At 41.4% G+C, this 16,339-nt stretch overlaps 1 protein-coding gene and 1 long non-coding RNA gene across 2 annotated transcripts; both read left to right on the top strand.

Annotated features, from left to right (window-relative positions):
- Positions 1-34: 34 nt before the first annotated feature.
- Positions 35-13,640, top strand: LOC148875113 (uncharacterized). The gene is made up of 4 exons (XM_088965606.1): positions 35-383; positions 469-518; positions 13,169-13,250; positions 13,455-13,640. The coding sequence occupies exons 1-4, from the start codon at positions 152-154 to the stop codon at positions 13,499-13,501; spliced, it is 411 nt and encodes a 136-aa protein (XP_088821732.1). The 5' UTR covers positions 35-151; the 3' UTR covers positions 13,502-13,640.
- Positions 13,641-14,061: 421 nt separating this feature from the next.
- On the top strand, positions 14,062-14,764 carry LOC148875114 (uncharacterized). The gene is made up of 2 exons (XR_016105323.1): positions 14,062-14,173; positions 14,339-14,764. It is a non-coding gene; the product is annotated as an uncharacterized LOC148875114 (long non-coding RNA).
- The last annotated feature ends 1,575 nt before the right edge of the window (positions 14,765-16,339 follow it).

The following is a 16,339-nucleotide window of genomic DNA, read 5'->3' on the forward strand; positions in this document are numbered from 1 at the left end:
GTCTTGTATAATTAAGCCGACGTGGTCTAATTTGAACGACCCTGACTATGTGGCTCTGCTTACGCGCCAAAAGCGACAGATGAAGCACAGATTAGAGATGTTTTCGTGCGACGAAGACTAAGCTAGAATAGCTCTTCTCAGACACTGGAACATGGAGACTCTAATGTCTTCTTCATCGGTTCTCGTCGTCAGGATGTCGAAGGGCATTTCCACGAAGGGTGTAACGGTAACCTCTGACACTCATCATTGTCAGAGAAACAGAAAAAGGTTTTCCATCGGAACTCGCAAGTTTCCGGCAAGAATCCGGGCGATCAATGACGTTTCAACAGCCGCAGATCCCGCTCAGGCGGTTGTCACTTGGCAAATTGTCGTGGGCACTATAGGTTCTGACTCTCTCTCAAATTGTTTTCTTTCTTTGATTTTATTATTATCGACTTCCTGTTTCTAAATCCGTTTGGAATTATTCAGCTGGAGTCACTCCTTTCGTGGTGGCAGGAATCGAGTTCAGCAAACGAATTGTAAGTTCAATAATATTTATGTAGGCAAAAATAAATTGACATAATATGATAATACTTTATCTCGTCTAGGAGCATTCTTGCATAATAGCTATTAAAGAATGGGTAAGGCTGAATTTAAGTATTGATAGGAAAACCTTGAAAATTTTGTCCTATATTCTCACAACATTTCTCGTCGGTCTCTCCAATATTTGTTTCTATCCATTGGTGCCATCAAATGAGTGTCTTCCAGATGAAACAATGCCATCACCAGGCGTTGATAATAGGCACACAAAGGCAATCAATTAAGAGCAATGCCCATAAATCCAAATTAAAGGATCCTCACCTTTGACCTTGGAAGTCCTACACTTCTACTGAAACGGCTCTTGTATAGATTGATGGGACCAGTTGAGAAGAGTTTTGTGCCAAATATTTAACCTTGGGGCTGGCATGTAACCAAGCTAATCGTGCCCCTCTGAATATCTTCTCCTTGAAGGGCTTGACCTCACTTCCATGAAATAGCCCCTAGTCAAAATAACTCAAACAATCCAAGCAATGCTAGAATTTCTTGTAATCCTGTTTTAAAACCCAAAAAACTTGATCAATTGAACAAGGAGAATTCACTCCTATTGTTTCATGAATTGATTCTACAAATAGAACTCCATTGGTTTTTTTACCATCCAAATGAACTCTCTGGAAGACCCATTATTGAATGAAATTTATTGTCTAATGCAATTAGAGTTAGAAGATAAGCATTCTGACAACTGCCACAAGTTAGAACTTTTTTTTTGTCACCACGTTTAACTCAATTCAGTATGCCATCTGATTTCCAAGGTCATACCAGAGAAAAAGTACATCATCCATCCACCATCAGATGACTGCTGAATGTTTGAAGTATCTTCTACTTCTAGATACTCATCTTAACCAAGTCTTATCCCAAATTCCTAACTGTCTGTGGTCAGGCACATGAATCCTGTTTCCCCATTTCTCTATATCAATGACTGTATCGTTTAGCCCTAAATATGTTTTGCTGAATTGAAGAACAGTCTTTTGAGATCTTTGAAGTCCATAATTAATTTTTTATTCTGAAGTCTGAACCTAGAATGCATCTATTGGATCCACAAAGAGTCATTTTATGAGGTGCATTTGGCATATGCCTCAGTGTCACGAGGGTAGTTCTACAGTGGAAGAAACTCGTGCGGCGTCCAGGCCAAGGTAGGCCAGGACAAGCCTTTGTGTGCTGCAAGGCTAGGAGTTGCCCGATGAGATGGCTCCAACAAGGCCAATAGCACTGGATCATGACCTCAAGTCGCATGGCCGGGGCACTCGGCTGGCTCTGGTAGGTCCATGGGAGGTGCCACTTACGTGCTAAAGGGGGACGACCATGATGTGAGGCAACTGCGCACCGAAGAGGTGACTTGGCACCGATGTGAAGGGTCTCTTGTATGTCGATGATGTGGGCACCTGTGTGCCATGATGAGAGGCAACTGCTTGGGCCGGAACACACCTATGCGCTAGAGGCAACGGGGTAGCTCACTCAGCCAGGCCCGCATGCCAAGCCTCCCTTGAGTGTCAGTAGCACAGTGCCGGTCCATGCACTGTCCCCATGAGCATGTGTGCGCCCATGAGGAACCCTAGTAGCCATGCTAGCCATTAACCAGGGCTGCCCCGCAAGGGAAGTTGGTCTAGGAGTGCCAAAGTTAGGCACCCAAGGAGGTCGACCACCCCTCCTCAAAGTGTACGTTAAGCTTTTGATGGTCTACTTGAAGATAACATCAATTCTCCCAAAAAACTTACAGGCGAAAATGACGGTGATATCCCTTAACGTAAGCTTGCCAAGCGTAGGTAAGGCTAAGCCTGTGTCAGACTGTAACATCAGGGCGTTTTGGGGGCTGCTCCCAAGTGTACGCCTCCCATGCCTTTTAAAACACTACATAGGAACTGACAAAAAATTCAGTACTTTGCAGTCTCCCAAATTCAAAAAACATTAGCATAAAAAAAGCATGATAGTTTGATAAATTAATCCAGCATAACAAAGAAATCCAAAATTCTCTCCTAAATTTCATTCTTATAGTTGAAAAACAGTCCTAGAAGTAGGGACTGTGTTTGAAACAAAGAAAACTAGCAAGAGAGGATTAGAGAAGAAGAGAGAGCTGCGGCAAGAAGGGTTAGAGGATGAGGAGTTCGAACTTAATCTCCCTCTAACTCTCTAATACACTTTTATTAAGTTAATCTTTTAGTAATTACAAGAGAGGTCCTTAATTGGACAAGAAGTTACAAAAGAGGAACATAAAAGAGTATGGGCCCAGAATAAGGCCCATTACAGAGAATAACATAAAGATAATATATAGTAACAGCCTATGGGCCATTCGGCCCATCTTCTCTACACTCCCCCTCAAGCTAAGCATAGATGTTAATCATGCCCAGCTTGCCAGTGTCATGATGAAGTCTTGCCTTGGAGATGCCTTTGGTGAGAAAGTCTGCCAATTGTCTTTCAAAGGTAACGAATGGAAGGCACACTTCTCCGAAGGAGACTCTTTCTCGAATAAAATGTCTATCAACTTTAATATGTTTGGTTCGATCATGTTGTATCGGGTTGTGAGCAATGTTGATGGCAGCCCGATTATCACAGTACAACATCATGGGTCTGTCATGATCAATCCCAAGTTCTTCCATTAAGGACCTTAGCCACAACAATTCCGAGACCCCATGTGTCATGGCCCTATACTCTGCTTCTGCAGAAGATCTGGCCACAACATATTGTTTCTTACTCCTCCAAGAGACAACATTACCAGCCACCAGACTGCAATATCCTGAAGTAGATCTTCTGTCATCCATATTTCCAGCCCAATCAGCATCAGTATAGACTTCAAGTTTCAAGTGGTCATGCTTGGTAAATAGGATTCCTTTCCCTAGAGAGCCTTTCAGATAGGACAAAATCCATTATGCTGCTGCCATATGAGTATCTCTAGGAGCATGCATGAATTGGCTAATGTAACTGATAGCATACGCAATATCTGGTCTAGTCATGCACAGGTACAGAAGCTTCCCAAGAAGTCTTTGAAAAACCCCTTTGTCTTCCAACATAGTTCCATCTGTAGCCGAAAGTTTGTGACTCATATCAATGGGAGTTGCAGCTGGTCTTGCACCTAGTTTTCCAGTTTCAGACAATAAATCAAGAAAATATTTCCTTTGGGAAATAAGGATACCATCCTTGGATCTGGCAACTTCTATACCAAGGAAGTATCTCAACTCCCCCAGATCCTTAATCTCAAATTCTGTACGGAGGAAAGACTTAAGAGCCAGAATGCCTGAGGCATCATCACCAGTCACTATAATGTCATCAACATACACAATGAGATACACTGCCAAAGATCTACTTTTCTTCACAAACAGAGTATGATCCGACTATGTCTAGACATAGCCGAATTTAACAAGCGCAGCTCTAAATCTCTCAAACCAGGCTCTAGGAGATTGTTTAAGACCATAAAGAGATTTCTTCAATCTGCATACCTTTCCTTGCATATCTTTTCCATACATCCCTGGGGGAAGACACATGTAGACTTCCTCATGTAAGTCACCATTCAGAAATGTATTCTTTACATCCAAATGATAGAGAGGCCAATCAAAGTGAGCTGCCAGAGATAAAAGAACCCTCACAGATGTCATCTTGGCAACAGGGGCAAAAGTCTCCAGGTAGTCAATCCCATATGTCTGTGTATAGCCTTTTGCAACATGCCTAGCCTTGTACCTCTCAATAGTTCCATCAGCCCTGTATTTAATGGTGAAAACCCACTTGCACCCAACCGGATCCTTCCCTTTAGGCAAATCCACCACCTCCCAAGTACCATTTGCATGTAGAGCATCCATTTCGGTTTCCATGGCATCTCTCCATTCTGGAATCCCAAGAGCTTCTGAGACAGACCTAGGAATGGGGTTAGAAGCAACAGAAGAGAGATAGGTAAAGTATGAAGGAGAAAGCAGGTCATAAGAAAGGTGTTTGGAAATGCAGTGTGCAGTACATTTCCACTTCCCTTTCTTAACAACAATGGGGACATCAAGGTCTGGAAAAGATGATTCCAAAGGAGTTGAAGCAGTACCTGTTATCTCATCTGTGATTGGGAATGTATGAGCTTCATTTGTTGTAAAGGAAACCACTTGCTCATTCCTGGACCTCTGCCTTTGATACATTTTGGGATTATGGATAGGGCGAGGGGATTAAAGAAATAGGGTCCCTGGGACAAGAGGTATGAAGTGATTGATCCTCCTTTGACTCATTTGGTGATGATACAGGTTTGTTAAGAGACTCAACTAGGACAGGAAGAGGAAGAGCAAAAACTTGTGACAGACTCTCCCCCTGTGGACAATGTCCATCATGAGAGGAACCATAAAAATGAGAAACTTCATTAAAGGTAACATCCACAGAGACATGTCGGGTGCCAGTCTGGATCAAAACAACAAAACCCTTTTGTGTGGGGGAGTAACCAAGGAATATACATTTGTGGGCTTTCGGTTCAAACTTGTGTCTTTGCACACTTGGAATGTGAACATAGCAGGTACAGCCAAACACATGAAGAGGAATTGGGAAGAGATCCTTGTCTGGATGAAGAAGACTGAAGGGGGATTTAAACCCTAGTACCCTGGATGGCATACGGTTTATGAGATAGGTAGCAGTAAGTACAGCATCACCCCAAAATCTTGTGGGAACATGTGAGGCAAACAAAATGCTCCTTGCAACTTCAACAATATGTCTATTTTTCCTCTCAGCAACTCCATTTTGTTTAGGGGTTCTAACATAGGAGCTTTGATGAATAACCCCCATGTCTGAAAGATACAAGGATAAACTCTTCTCAAAATATTCTTTTGCATTGTCAGATTTGAAAACCTTAATTCTGGTACCAAATTGAGTTAGAACAAGCTCATGAAATTGCCTCACAAGTCTTGGGACTTCATCCCGGGATTTCATTAAGTATATCCAGGTGAATCTAGAGAAGTTATCAATAAACAAGATAAAATATTTGTAACCCCCCATAGAGGATAAATGGTATGGCCCCCACACATCAGAGTGCACAATATGAAAAAGAAAAGAGGATCTTTTATTGCTCACAGGGTAATTTTTCTACAATGCTTTGACAACTGACAGGACTCACAATTGAGACTGGACACACTGACTCCCTTAAATAGTTTTGGAAACAAATGGCTTAAAGCAGAAAAAGGTAAATGACCCAACCGACAATGACTCAACATAATTTGACTAACAGACTCTGAAAAAGTAGAACCAAAAGCAACATTCTTGGGATGATCAAAGCATTGGCCAGGGGTGTCGAGCAAGTATATTACATTCGCTTCATGGCCACTCCCAATCACCTTCTGAGACTTCAGGTCCTGAAACACACAGTGAGAAGGGAAAAATGTTACACAACAATTCAATGATTTGGTCAGGCTACTTACAGATAACAAATTGGTATTTAATTTAGGCACATGAAGAGTGGAAGATAAGAGTAAGGAGTCTGTAGCCTTGACAGTTCCCTTGCCGGAAATAGGGGCAAGAGAACCATCAGCTAAGGTGATTTTGTCACAGCCAGGAAGTAAATCATATGAAACAAATAAAGTGGAAAGGTTGGTCATGTGATCAAAAGCACCTGAGTCTATGATCCAAGGGGTTTTGTGTTTACCTGAGGTGGATGCATGGTTAGCGGAAGCCCTTATACCTGAGTGAGCAAATGCAATGGTGGCTGAACTTCCAGAAGGGATGGATGATGAAGATGCACCTTCAAGCTGACTGATCATCTTTCCAAACTTCTCATATTTAGCTTTCATGGCTGCCAACTGTGCACTGGTAGATTCAACCTCTGTATCTGTGCCTGTGGCTGCATGTGCACTTCCTGTCTTTCTACTATCATTCTTCTTTTGGAATCTGATAGGTATAAGATTGGGATGCAATTTCTAGTACTTGTCCTTTGAATGTTTCGGCTTCTTACAATATTCACACACCACTTCCTTCCTTCCTGTGCCACTGTGAGCTTCTGTAATCCCTTTGGGTTTAATTCCCATATTTGCAAAATGATCATTAGTACCAACTCCTTGAACCTGCACTTGCCTTCTACTTTCTTCACTATTGACCAGAGTGTATGCTTGTAACAATGAAACATCTTTCTTGGACAAGATGTTTTGCTTTGTAATATCATATTCAGAATTCAGCCCTGTCAAGAACTCAAACACCCTATTCCGTTCAACCAATTTCTTGTATGTTTCAGCATCCTTAGGGGTATCCCAAGTCACAACCTCTATCAAATCAATCTCTTGCCATATAGATTTTAAGATTGAGAAGTATGCTGTAAGTGACTTCTCCCCCTGTCTTAGATTCTTCACATCACTTCTCAGTTTGTAAGCTCTAGCAACATTCAACTTCTGGGAATAAGTCTCTGCAACACTATCCCAGATCTCTTTAGCCGAATTCATCCACAGATAATGTTGACTGATCTGTGGATGCATTGAGTTCACAAGCCACCCAATCACAGTGTAGTTTTCTTGTACCTATCTCTTATAAGATGGATCATCCTCTAAAGGAGTTTTCTTGCTTCCAGAAATAAAACCCCATTTTCCTTTGCTACAAATATGGATTTTCACTGATTGTGACCAAGCTAAGTAATTGGTCCCATCAAGCTTAACTGTAGTTACAGCCAGCATAGAATCGGTTGGGGTTCCCAAAATTTGCCTATATTCAGCAGTATTCTTGTTTTCAATGTTTGAGAAATCCATCATGCAGAGTTCGGTGGTAGTTCTTTCTTTACTGTTTTAGCCTTCAAAAAAGACACCCAGCAACTTCCAAACACAAGGTATTTCAGATTCTAACAACCGATGTCCCCAAGAGGAAGACAAAAGACCACAGTCCTTAAGTGACCTTTTGTCGAACACTCAGTGTGCAATACTTAACAGCCCACTGTTTATTGTTTCAGCCTTCAAGAAGGGGTTGGAATGAAGATGAGACTAGTATCACTTAGTTTTAAAACAGTCTCAGCAACTTCCCAACCCAATAATCAGCCGAATAGGACCTCCAAAGCAACCCAGAAATTTCTGAGTAGGAGCAGTCCAGCAACAGTGGCCGAATGAAGTAGTCTCAGCAGTAGTGATTCCAGAGGTATTTCGGCTACTTGACAGTCCAGAAAAGAAATAAAAAACAACCCAGAAATCTCTGGATTAAATCAGACTAGAGGATAGCCGAATAGTTGTACTGTTTCCAAGGAAACTTCGGACCTTTTAACAGTCCAGAATAGTGAAAAATTAACCCAGAAACAACTGAGCAAAGACTTACAGCAAGAGAGTCTCTGGTTTGAACAATAAACCAGGCCGAACACTTGTCCTCTAGGATGACTTCGAAAATCCTTTTCTCTGATTTTAAATCAGGCAAAGCAACTTGTTCTCTGATTCTTCCTGGTCACCGAACCCTTCTCCAAGTGTGTAGAAGCTTGGGAACCCTCCAATGACCTCCAAGAATCAGGCGGATGACTGTAAATTCTCAGCCCTAGAACCTCCTCATGTAGTTGGCTGAACTAGAACCACATGAGGGACACGCCAAGCAGTGGTCTGCTCTGATACCAAGTTGAAAAACAGTCCTAGAAGTAGGGACTGTGTTTGAAACAAAGAAAACTAGCAAGAGAGGATTAGAGAAGAAGAGAGAGCTGCAGCAAGAAGGGTTAGAGGATGAGGAGTTCGAACTTAACCTCCCTCTAACTCTCTAATACACTTTTATTAAGTTAATCTTTTAGTAATTACAAGAGAGGTCCTTAATTGGACAAGAAATTACAAAAGATGAACATAAAAGAGTATGGGCCCAGAATAAGGCCCATTACAAAGAATAACGTAAAGATAATATATAGTAACAGCCTATGGGCCATTCGGCCCATCTTCTCTACACTTATTTTATCAATAATTGCTAGCACCCAAATACTAGATGTATTTCAAGATGTTGTTGTTGTGAATAGCTATCAATACCACTTTCTCCCATTTGGTTTTAGTTCTTTGCGTTCTCAACTATTCATTCACATGTTACTATGATTTGTCAGAGTGATAACTGAAACCAATCTACAATAATGAAGGTGATGAGGGCGGATTTGGCCCTCTAATGATATTGTGACACATGGCACCTTGGAACAACTAGGTGACACTCGGAACCACTTAGGCAACAACTTGCCTTAACCAAGTTGATGGTGTCCCACCTGGCGGCCTGACCCAGGTGCGAACTGGCGGCCTGGCCCAGGCACCGACCTGGCGACCTACGATACGTGCTCGCCAACAAATTCGACATGCTACACTAACACTCCCATGATCCTTGGAAGTTGGCCCACGTATCGAATGTTCCGGAGGGTGGTCAACATGCATGTAGTTGCCTCCGGGAATCTCGAACCACTTAGATGGCCTCGCGGAAATCTCGGATACGGTGTGTGAAGCCCACGCCAAACAATGCTTATATAAAAGCACCAACCCCCGTGACATGGGGGGGCAAGTAAGCATATTCTAGATCTCATACTTTGTGATTTTTAGCTCGTAGTCTACTATGAGAGTACTGACTTAAGCATCGGAGCAACCTCGCCGAGTTAGCCACCCCGGGTCCTCTGACATTGATTCCTTGCAGGTCTCTAAAGAACTACGAAGTTCAACGATCAATCCAGCTCGCCACTAGGTAGCTCAGCCCTCTGGTCAGCTCGACAACTAATAGGCAGCTAGGCCCTCTAGTCAGCTCGGCAACTAATAGGTAGCTCGGCCCTCTGGTCAGTTCGTCACCTAACTTGCCTAGCTCGGCCCAGTTAGCTCATCACCTAACCTGCCTAGCTCGGCCCAGTCAGTTCGACACCTAACCTGCTCAGCTCGACCCAGTTAACTCGGCACCTAATTTGCCCCAGCTCGGCATCCAGGTCCTCATCCAGCAAAAGTTTACTTCGGCCTCTGAGTCATTAACCACTTGGAAACAGACCAAATGACGAGGTACTTAGCACAAAAAAATTGATACATCACCAAAAATTGATTCATCAATTGGCGCCGTCTGTGGTAAACGCTACAAAAAGCTAAGTTCTCATCCTTTGAAAGGCTAAGTTCTCTTCTTCCAGAAAACTAAGTTCTCACCTTTTAGAAACTAAAAGCTCTTAATTTCTAGTTTCCATTTTTTATGAACTCAAAGACTATGCAAGAAGTTGATGGCCAACAAACTAAGCAGATCTACCAACTTTATTTCAACTCGGATAAAGCCTCACCAATCCTCTTCGCAAGGTACCCTCTACAAAGATGAGCTCTTCTTGGCTTCCGCGGGAGTAGGCGGCCAACAGACTGCATGGACGCCCTTGCCGGTCGAGCCTTCCAATGCTCCCGTGCGAGCTGGTGACCTAAAGTCAGTAGTGCTGCCCCCATAGGTCGAGCTCCTAGTAGCTTCTTGTAGGAGTGGGTAACCGACGTCACTAACTAGGCTGATGCAGTGTAGCCATAGCTCTAAGGTGCTGAGCTGATAAAAGACCTCGGCACCACATACTAGTTGCCTCTTCGGCATGGGCAAAATCAAAGATCAAGGAGAGTGGACTACGAGTTGCTCCCAGAGACTAAGGGCTAAAGTGTCGAACTGGCAAAGACTTCGACACCACATAAGACCCAGTCGCTTCTTTGGCATGGGCAAAATCAAGGGTAAGGAGAGTGGACTGCGAGTCGCTCCCAAAGCCTAAGGAATTGAATCGACACTTACGGGCTCATCGAATTAGTCATTTTAGGCCAAAAGGAGCAATCTACTCCCTTCGCCGAGTTACTTTCAGCTCGGGAGTGGGGGCAAATGATGAAGGCGGATTTGGCCCTCCAATGATATTGTGACACATGGAACCTTAGAACAAATAGGTGACACCCGGAACCACTTAGGCAACAACTTGCCTTAGCCAAGTTGATGGTGTTCCACCTGGCGGCCTGACCTAGGTGCAACTGGTGGCCTGTCCCAGGTGCAAACTGGCGGCCTGGCCCAAGCGCCGATCTAGCGACATGTGAGACGTGCTAGCCAACAAATTCGACATGCATATCCTAACACTCCCACAATCATTGGAAGTTGGCCCACGTATCGAACGTTTCGGAGGGTGATCAACGTGCATGGCAGTTGCCTCTGGGAATCTCGAACCACTTAGACGACCTCGACGAAATCTCAGATACGGTGCGTGACGCCCATGCCTAACAATGCCTATATAAAGGCACCAATCCCAATGACATGGGGGGGGGGGCAAGTAAGCATATTCTAGCTCTCATACTTTGTAATTTTTAGCTCGCAGTCTACTATGAGAGTACTGACTTAAGCATCGGAGCGACCTCACCAGGTTAGCCACCCCGGGTCCTCTGACATTGATTCCTTGCAGATCTTTAAAGAACTACAAAGCTCAACAATCAATCCAGCTCGCCACCAGGCAGCTTAGCCCTCTGGTCAGCTTGGCAACTAATAGGCAGCTAGGCCCTCTGGTCAGCTCGACAACTAATAGGCAGCTCGGCCCTCTGATAAGCTCGGCAACTAATAGGCAAATCGACACTCTGGTCAGCTCATCACCTAACCTACCTAGCTCGGCCCAGTCAGCTCGTCACCTAACCTGCCTAGCTCGGCCCAGTCAGTTTGGCACCTAACTTGCCTAGTTCGGCCTAGTCAGTTCGGCACCTAACCTGCCCAGCTCGGCCCAGTTAACTCGGCACCTAATCTGCCCCCAGCTTGGCCTGGTCAACTCGGCATCCAGGTCCTCATCCAACAAAAATTCACTTCGGCCTTTGAGTCATCGACCACTTGGAAGCAGACCAAATGACGATGTACTTGGCACAAAAAATCGATACATCACCAAAAATTGATTCATCAGAAGGCAAGAAAAATGTCCACTTGTAGTTGGCTCATCTACTAAACAAGAATCCTGGCAAGCATGAAGAAATAAATTAAGTGGATCTCTAGAGAGCTAAACTCAATTACAGATGGTCTGGAAAAATCAGAGTTGGGAGGTTCTATTTGTATGGTGACAACACTTTAGTGAGTAATTTCTTTTAAACGATAAAGCTTTTGATCTATGGCTCTAGTTTGTTCCTTCATATCCTCTTTATGTGCATATCATCGTGATGCAGCCTGAGGCTCCTGTAGCTACAATGACAAGTAATCTGGCCATGATGAGACCATGTTTAGTAGATAAGCAGAGGAGTAGCCGTGATGTGATAAGGACGAGAGCCAAGTGCAATATAAGTGAGGAGAAATGAGTCAGAACTCATCCCATGAAGTTGTGAAATCGCACTGTCGTGTGATCACATGACTCGTGCCTAGGTTGTGATAAACACAACCCACTCATCACACTGACCTTTCTCGCCAAGACCCTTGTGGCATCCAGACAAGCACCAATGTTCAAGTCTCCGTACTTGCCTGCCAATTTCCAAAGTTCTGCTATTATCTCCCAGTATGTGGTGGGCAAAAAACTGACTCACCAGCAGATATCTCATTGAACAACCTCCTAACAGCAGATCGCATATTAGACGCTGTTAGTTGCCAATTTCCCTTTCGATCTTATGCTTGTCTGCTTATGCAAACCACCCTTTTGTTTAGCCATTTTGGTAGAATATTTTAGGTGTCAAATTTGTAGAATTTTCCTTCTCTCGGCATTATATAAACCAGGCCAAGCCTTGTAACAAACACTTTTTGAACATTGAATACAACTGGTGTCCTTTGCGCTCAAGGCATTCCTATCTTCTTCTTCCTCATCCTTTCTCTTGTTGGTTTCATTTTAGAGCCACAGAGAACCTCAAAGCCTTACCATCTTCTACTTGTGTAGAGGTTAAGATCGCTGGGCCTTGTCGGGTTGTAAAATTGGAGGTTCAGTGTAGTTGTTGTTGGTAACCCCTTGTGAGTCTTTCTCTGTTAGAGGACTACCAACCACACACACACCACATCGTCATCATCATATAAGCCCTATCCCAACTATATGGGGTCGGTTACACAAATCTTGTCCGTTCCTTTATATCCTTTTACGTACATATCATGCTGCTATATATTGTAACACAAAGTTAATCCTTAAAAGAAAAAATGTCTACCATTAAAGAAGAGAGTGCCAATTATGAAGCAGAATCTAATTTGCATTCAATACATTTTATTTAACAAGGCAGGTAAAAACCTCATTAACGAGATGGAGGGCATACCATCTTAAAATGGTGTGCTATATATTAACAGAATATTGGATTGAACATAAAATTTCCACTATATCAATCTGTCTTTAAAAGTTTTAGGGTTAAGGGTAAGAAATAAGAAAGAAAGAATCTTAAACATTGGTGCCATCAAATTTAATGGCTGCTACAGAATAACCTTAGTTTAACTGGAGTTTCAGAACCAGCTTATGAAATAAAGGCATTCCTTTAAGCAATGGATCTTAAAGTGAAGTGCTTGAGTGGTAAATGGATGATATGTAGGGTTTTGTAATCATCTTAGCAAATCATAAGGAAACTAAACATATATTTTTAATTACATATTGGTCAGTAGATGCGATTTGACAAAGATTAGGGGATTTGGCAGTTGGGTAAATGTAACAAATGAATACTATTACAATTATTCACCAAGGTTTTATTTGTCACTTCTTGTGTAAGATTGATTAGTCATAAGATTACACTGTTGACTTGATATTCTTCGCATATTACTGTAGGTGGCACAGAGAAGATGTCAGTTTTGTGGAGGCTCAGGACTTGTTTTAAGGGGCAAATACTACTTCCGCTGTCCTGGTTGTGGTATGTCTCAGAAACCCTTTTCTTTTTTATGTACTCCTAGCACTCTGAATATTTTGTCTATAATAGGGACTTCATTACTTCTTAGATAACTATAGAGATGCTTTGTTCTTTTTCTTTTTCTTTATTTTACCGATTTATCATGTCACTTAAATGTGGAATATCTTCTTGATGTATCATCTGCCTTCGGATCTTTTATCATCTCAGGTGGATTTCTCCCATGGCAGTCATGGAAAAGATTTTTTTCAGGTTAGCTGACTGAAATTTTCAATATTCTAATTTGTATTTTGAGTACCATATAATGGATTAAGTCGACAATTTTTTGTTGTAGCATATAATTCGGTATATATATTTTCTGCAAATAAATACATCCTGTGAGAATATGAACAGAAATATGTACCATAGCATGCTTGTGAGATTAGTATGCATGTATCTAATGCTGTTATAGAAGTATAATCAGGATCAGGTATCAAAACATTACTACCGGAACATATATGAATTATTTTAGTAGTACACAAGTACACATAAATGGTTGGATAAGTAAGAAATAACAATATCATTTTGCTCCAACCAATATTCGCATCCTCCAAATGCCCAAATCATCCACTGGACAAGAATGAGCTTGTGACCTCAGACCCCAATATTGATAATTTTGGTGGAGGCATAACGAACTGGAGGTTTGAACTGTGACCCCATAAAGAATCAAAAACTTTATTTCCTTCTTTTCTTTTTAGAGAATAATACTTGGCATTCTAGTAGTTTGCATGTTTTCACCTTACTAAGTGATGTATATGACTTGCAAATATTAAAACTATTGCAGTTACAAGTTTTTTTAATCAGCAACAGTGGTCAAGACCTTTATTGTCATCATCGTCGTTGTCGTCATCACCATCATCATCATCTAAGCCTTGTCTCACCTATATGAGGTTGGCTACATGAATCCTGTTTTGCCATTCCATTCTGTTCAGTGCCTTATCCATCATTAAATTATAGGAGCTTAAGTCATTTCTTATTACTTCCACCCAAGTCCTTTTCAGTCCGCCTCTCTCTTCTAGCCCCTTCAACTTGTAACAAATCAATTTGTCTAACAGGTGCTCAGGGTGGTCTTCTATGCATGTGACAAACCATCTCAATCTATTTTCTCTCATTTTATCACCTACTGGGGCTACTCCTAGGTTCCTTATATGACTTCATTTCTAGCCCAGTCTTTTTAGTTTTAGCACTCATCCATCTAAGCATTGAAATAATTACCCCTCTTAGTAAATTCTAGCGAAACATTTTAACTGCTAAGCTTGATTGTGACATTATAATTCTGGATGGTAGCTCATTCTTTGTTTTGTTTCACTGAATAGGCTAGTGGCTTATTAGTTGGCTGGTATCCTTATCTTGGTAATTAGATGGAAGGACATTTCTGAGAGAGACTGGATGAATTTTTGTGTTACAAAGGGGTTAACATCTCTTTGCTCTATGTTATTATTTTGTTGATTAGCATTTGATATAAGAAGAATTGAAGGTTGCAGTTGGGTGGGTCTTGTCCTACAGATTATCTCAAATTTATCTTAAGAATCATAGCAAAAACCCTAGCAATAAAGAGCAAGCTGCTGATGAACTAAAGCAATTGGGTTCTGGGAATAGAAGCATACAATATCACTTCAAGGGTATTCAAACATGAGCTCAGATCTCCTACCCATGTCTACCCACAGGACACTACAGCTGTACATTGGGAGCATCTTCCGAATTACATGTTACCATTCATGGGGAGATGTTCCCATTGTACAGTTGTAATGTCCTGTGGGTAGGTGTAGGTAGGATTACTGTTGGTCGAAGATCCCGGTTGCTCAAACACCCCTCTTCTAGTAAATCCTTTTGAAACATTCCAATTGATGAGCTCGACCTGAATCAAGCTATAAAATAAATAAAGAGATCTTTAAATGTGGAATACCAAAAACTTTGCTTCTTCTATGTGGTTAATAACTTTCATTTTATGACATCCAGAATTAGGCTTCCCCATGAACACATAAAACTATGAAACCTATGTTTGATTTATACATTTGGAGTAAAACAGAGATGATGAGATTCTGAAGAGTCTAAAAATTTATAAAACCCAAGAATATGTGGGACAGTATCTTTCAGAATATGTACAGTTATTGGGTCCTATGCTAGATGTCTTTTCCCTCTCTTTACATGCATTTTTCATCAAGGCATGTTGGCACTCGGTCCTAACTATATTTCTTGCAATTAGTATCATGCTTATCAGAAGGGGAAGACAAGAAACCAACCATCCCCCACTATTATTGATCGAAACATAGTTTGAATTTCATTTCAAGTCCTATCTCTTAGATAGTTTGGCTGCCTCCTGGGCAGTGGACTCAAAAAGTTTAATCAAGTCAACATAATTATAGCTATTTCTTAAGTATCCTCAAGGTGACCCTTTACCACAATATCTTGAAAGTGTTGTCTTCACTGAAACCTAATATTCAATTCCTGTAGTGATGTTAAAGTTGCATCAAGTATTTGGAATCTTGGTCTCAAAACAATTTATACTGTAATTAACTGTATGCTGAATGGTAAAAGTCTTCTCAAGGTCTTAAAATGAAAGTCAGCATGTTTAGAACGCCTATATTGAATTAGATGGATATTCCTGATGGCCTTTTTATGGGGGTGTTGGACTTCTCAAGAAATTGACATATGTTTTAATATATTACCACCACATCATAATTAATATAAAATACCTTTCTTGCATGCTTGTAGTTTACAAAGATTAAACAAATATTGAATTTTTTTAAATATTATGCCAATTGTGATGCATATTATTTGGTTATTGTTAGTAGGGGTGTCAATTGACCAGTTTTGGATTGGATTGGATCCAATCCAAACCTTATCAAATTGGATTTGAACAGAACATTATAATTATTGGATTGGTCCAATCCAAAATAAATTGGTCCATATTATTATTGGTCTGAATTGGACCTAAACCAAATTCCCAATAATCTGATGAGGCCAAACCCTTGTCCAATTTGAAGTGGATCAAAACTGAATCTGGCATAAGATTACTTTTATGAAAATATTTTTACGAAAACACTTTTACAAAA

This window comes from Nelumbo lutea, chromosome 1 (genome assembly GCF_056320005.1).
Source record: "Nelumbo lutea isolate HS-2025 chromosome 1, American lotus-T2T, whole genome shotgun sequence".
Taxonomy (NCBI): domain Eukaryota; kingdom Viridiplantae; phylum Streptophyta; class Magnoliopsida; order Proteales; family Nelumbonaceae; genus Nelumbo; species Nelumbo lutea.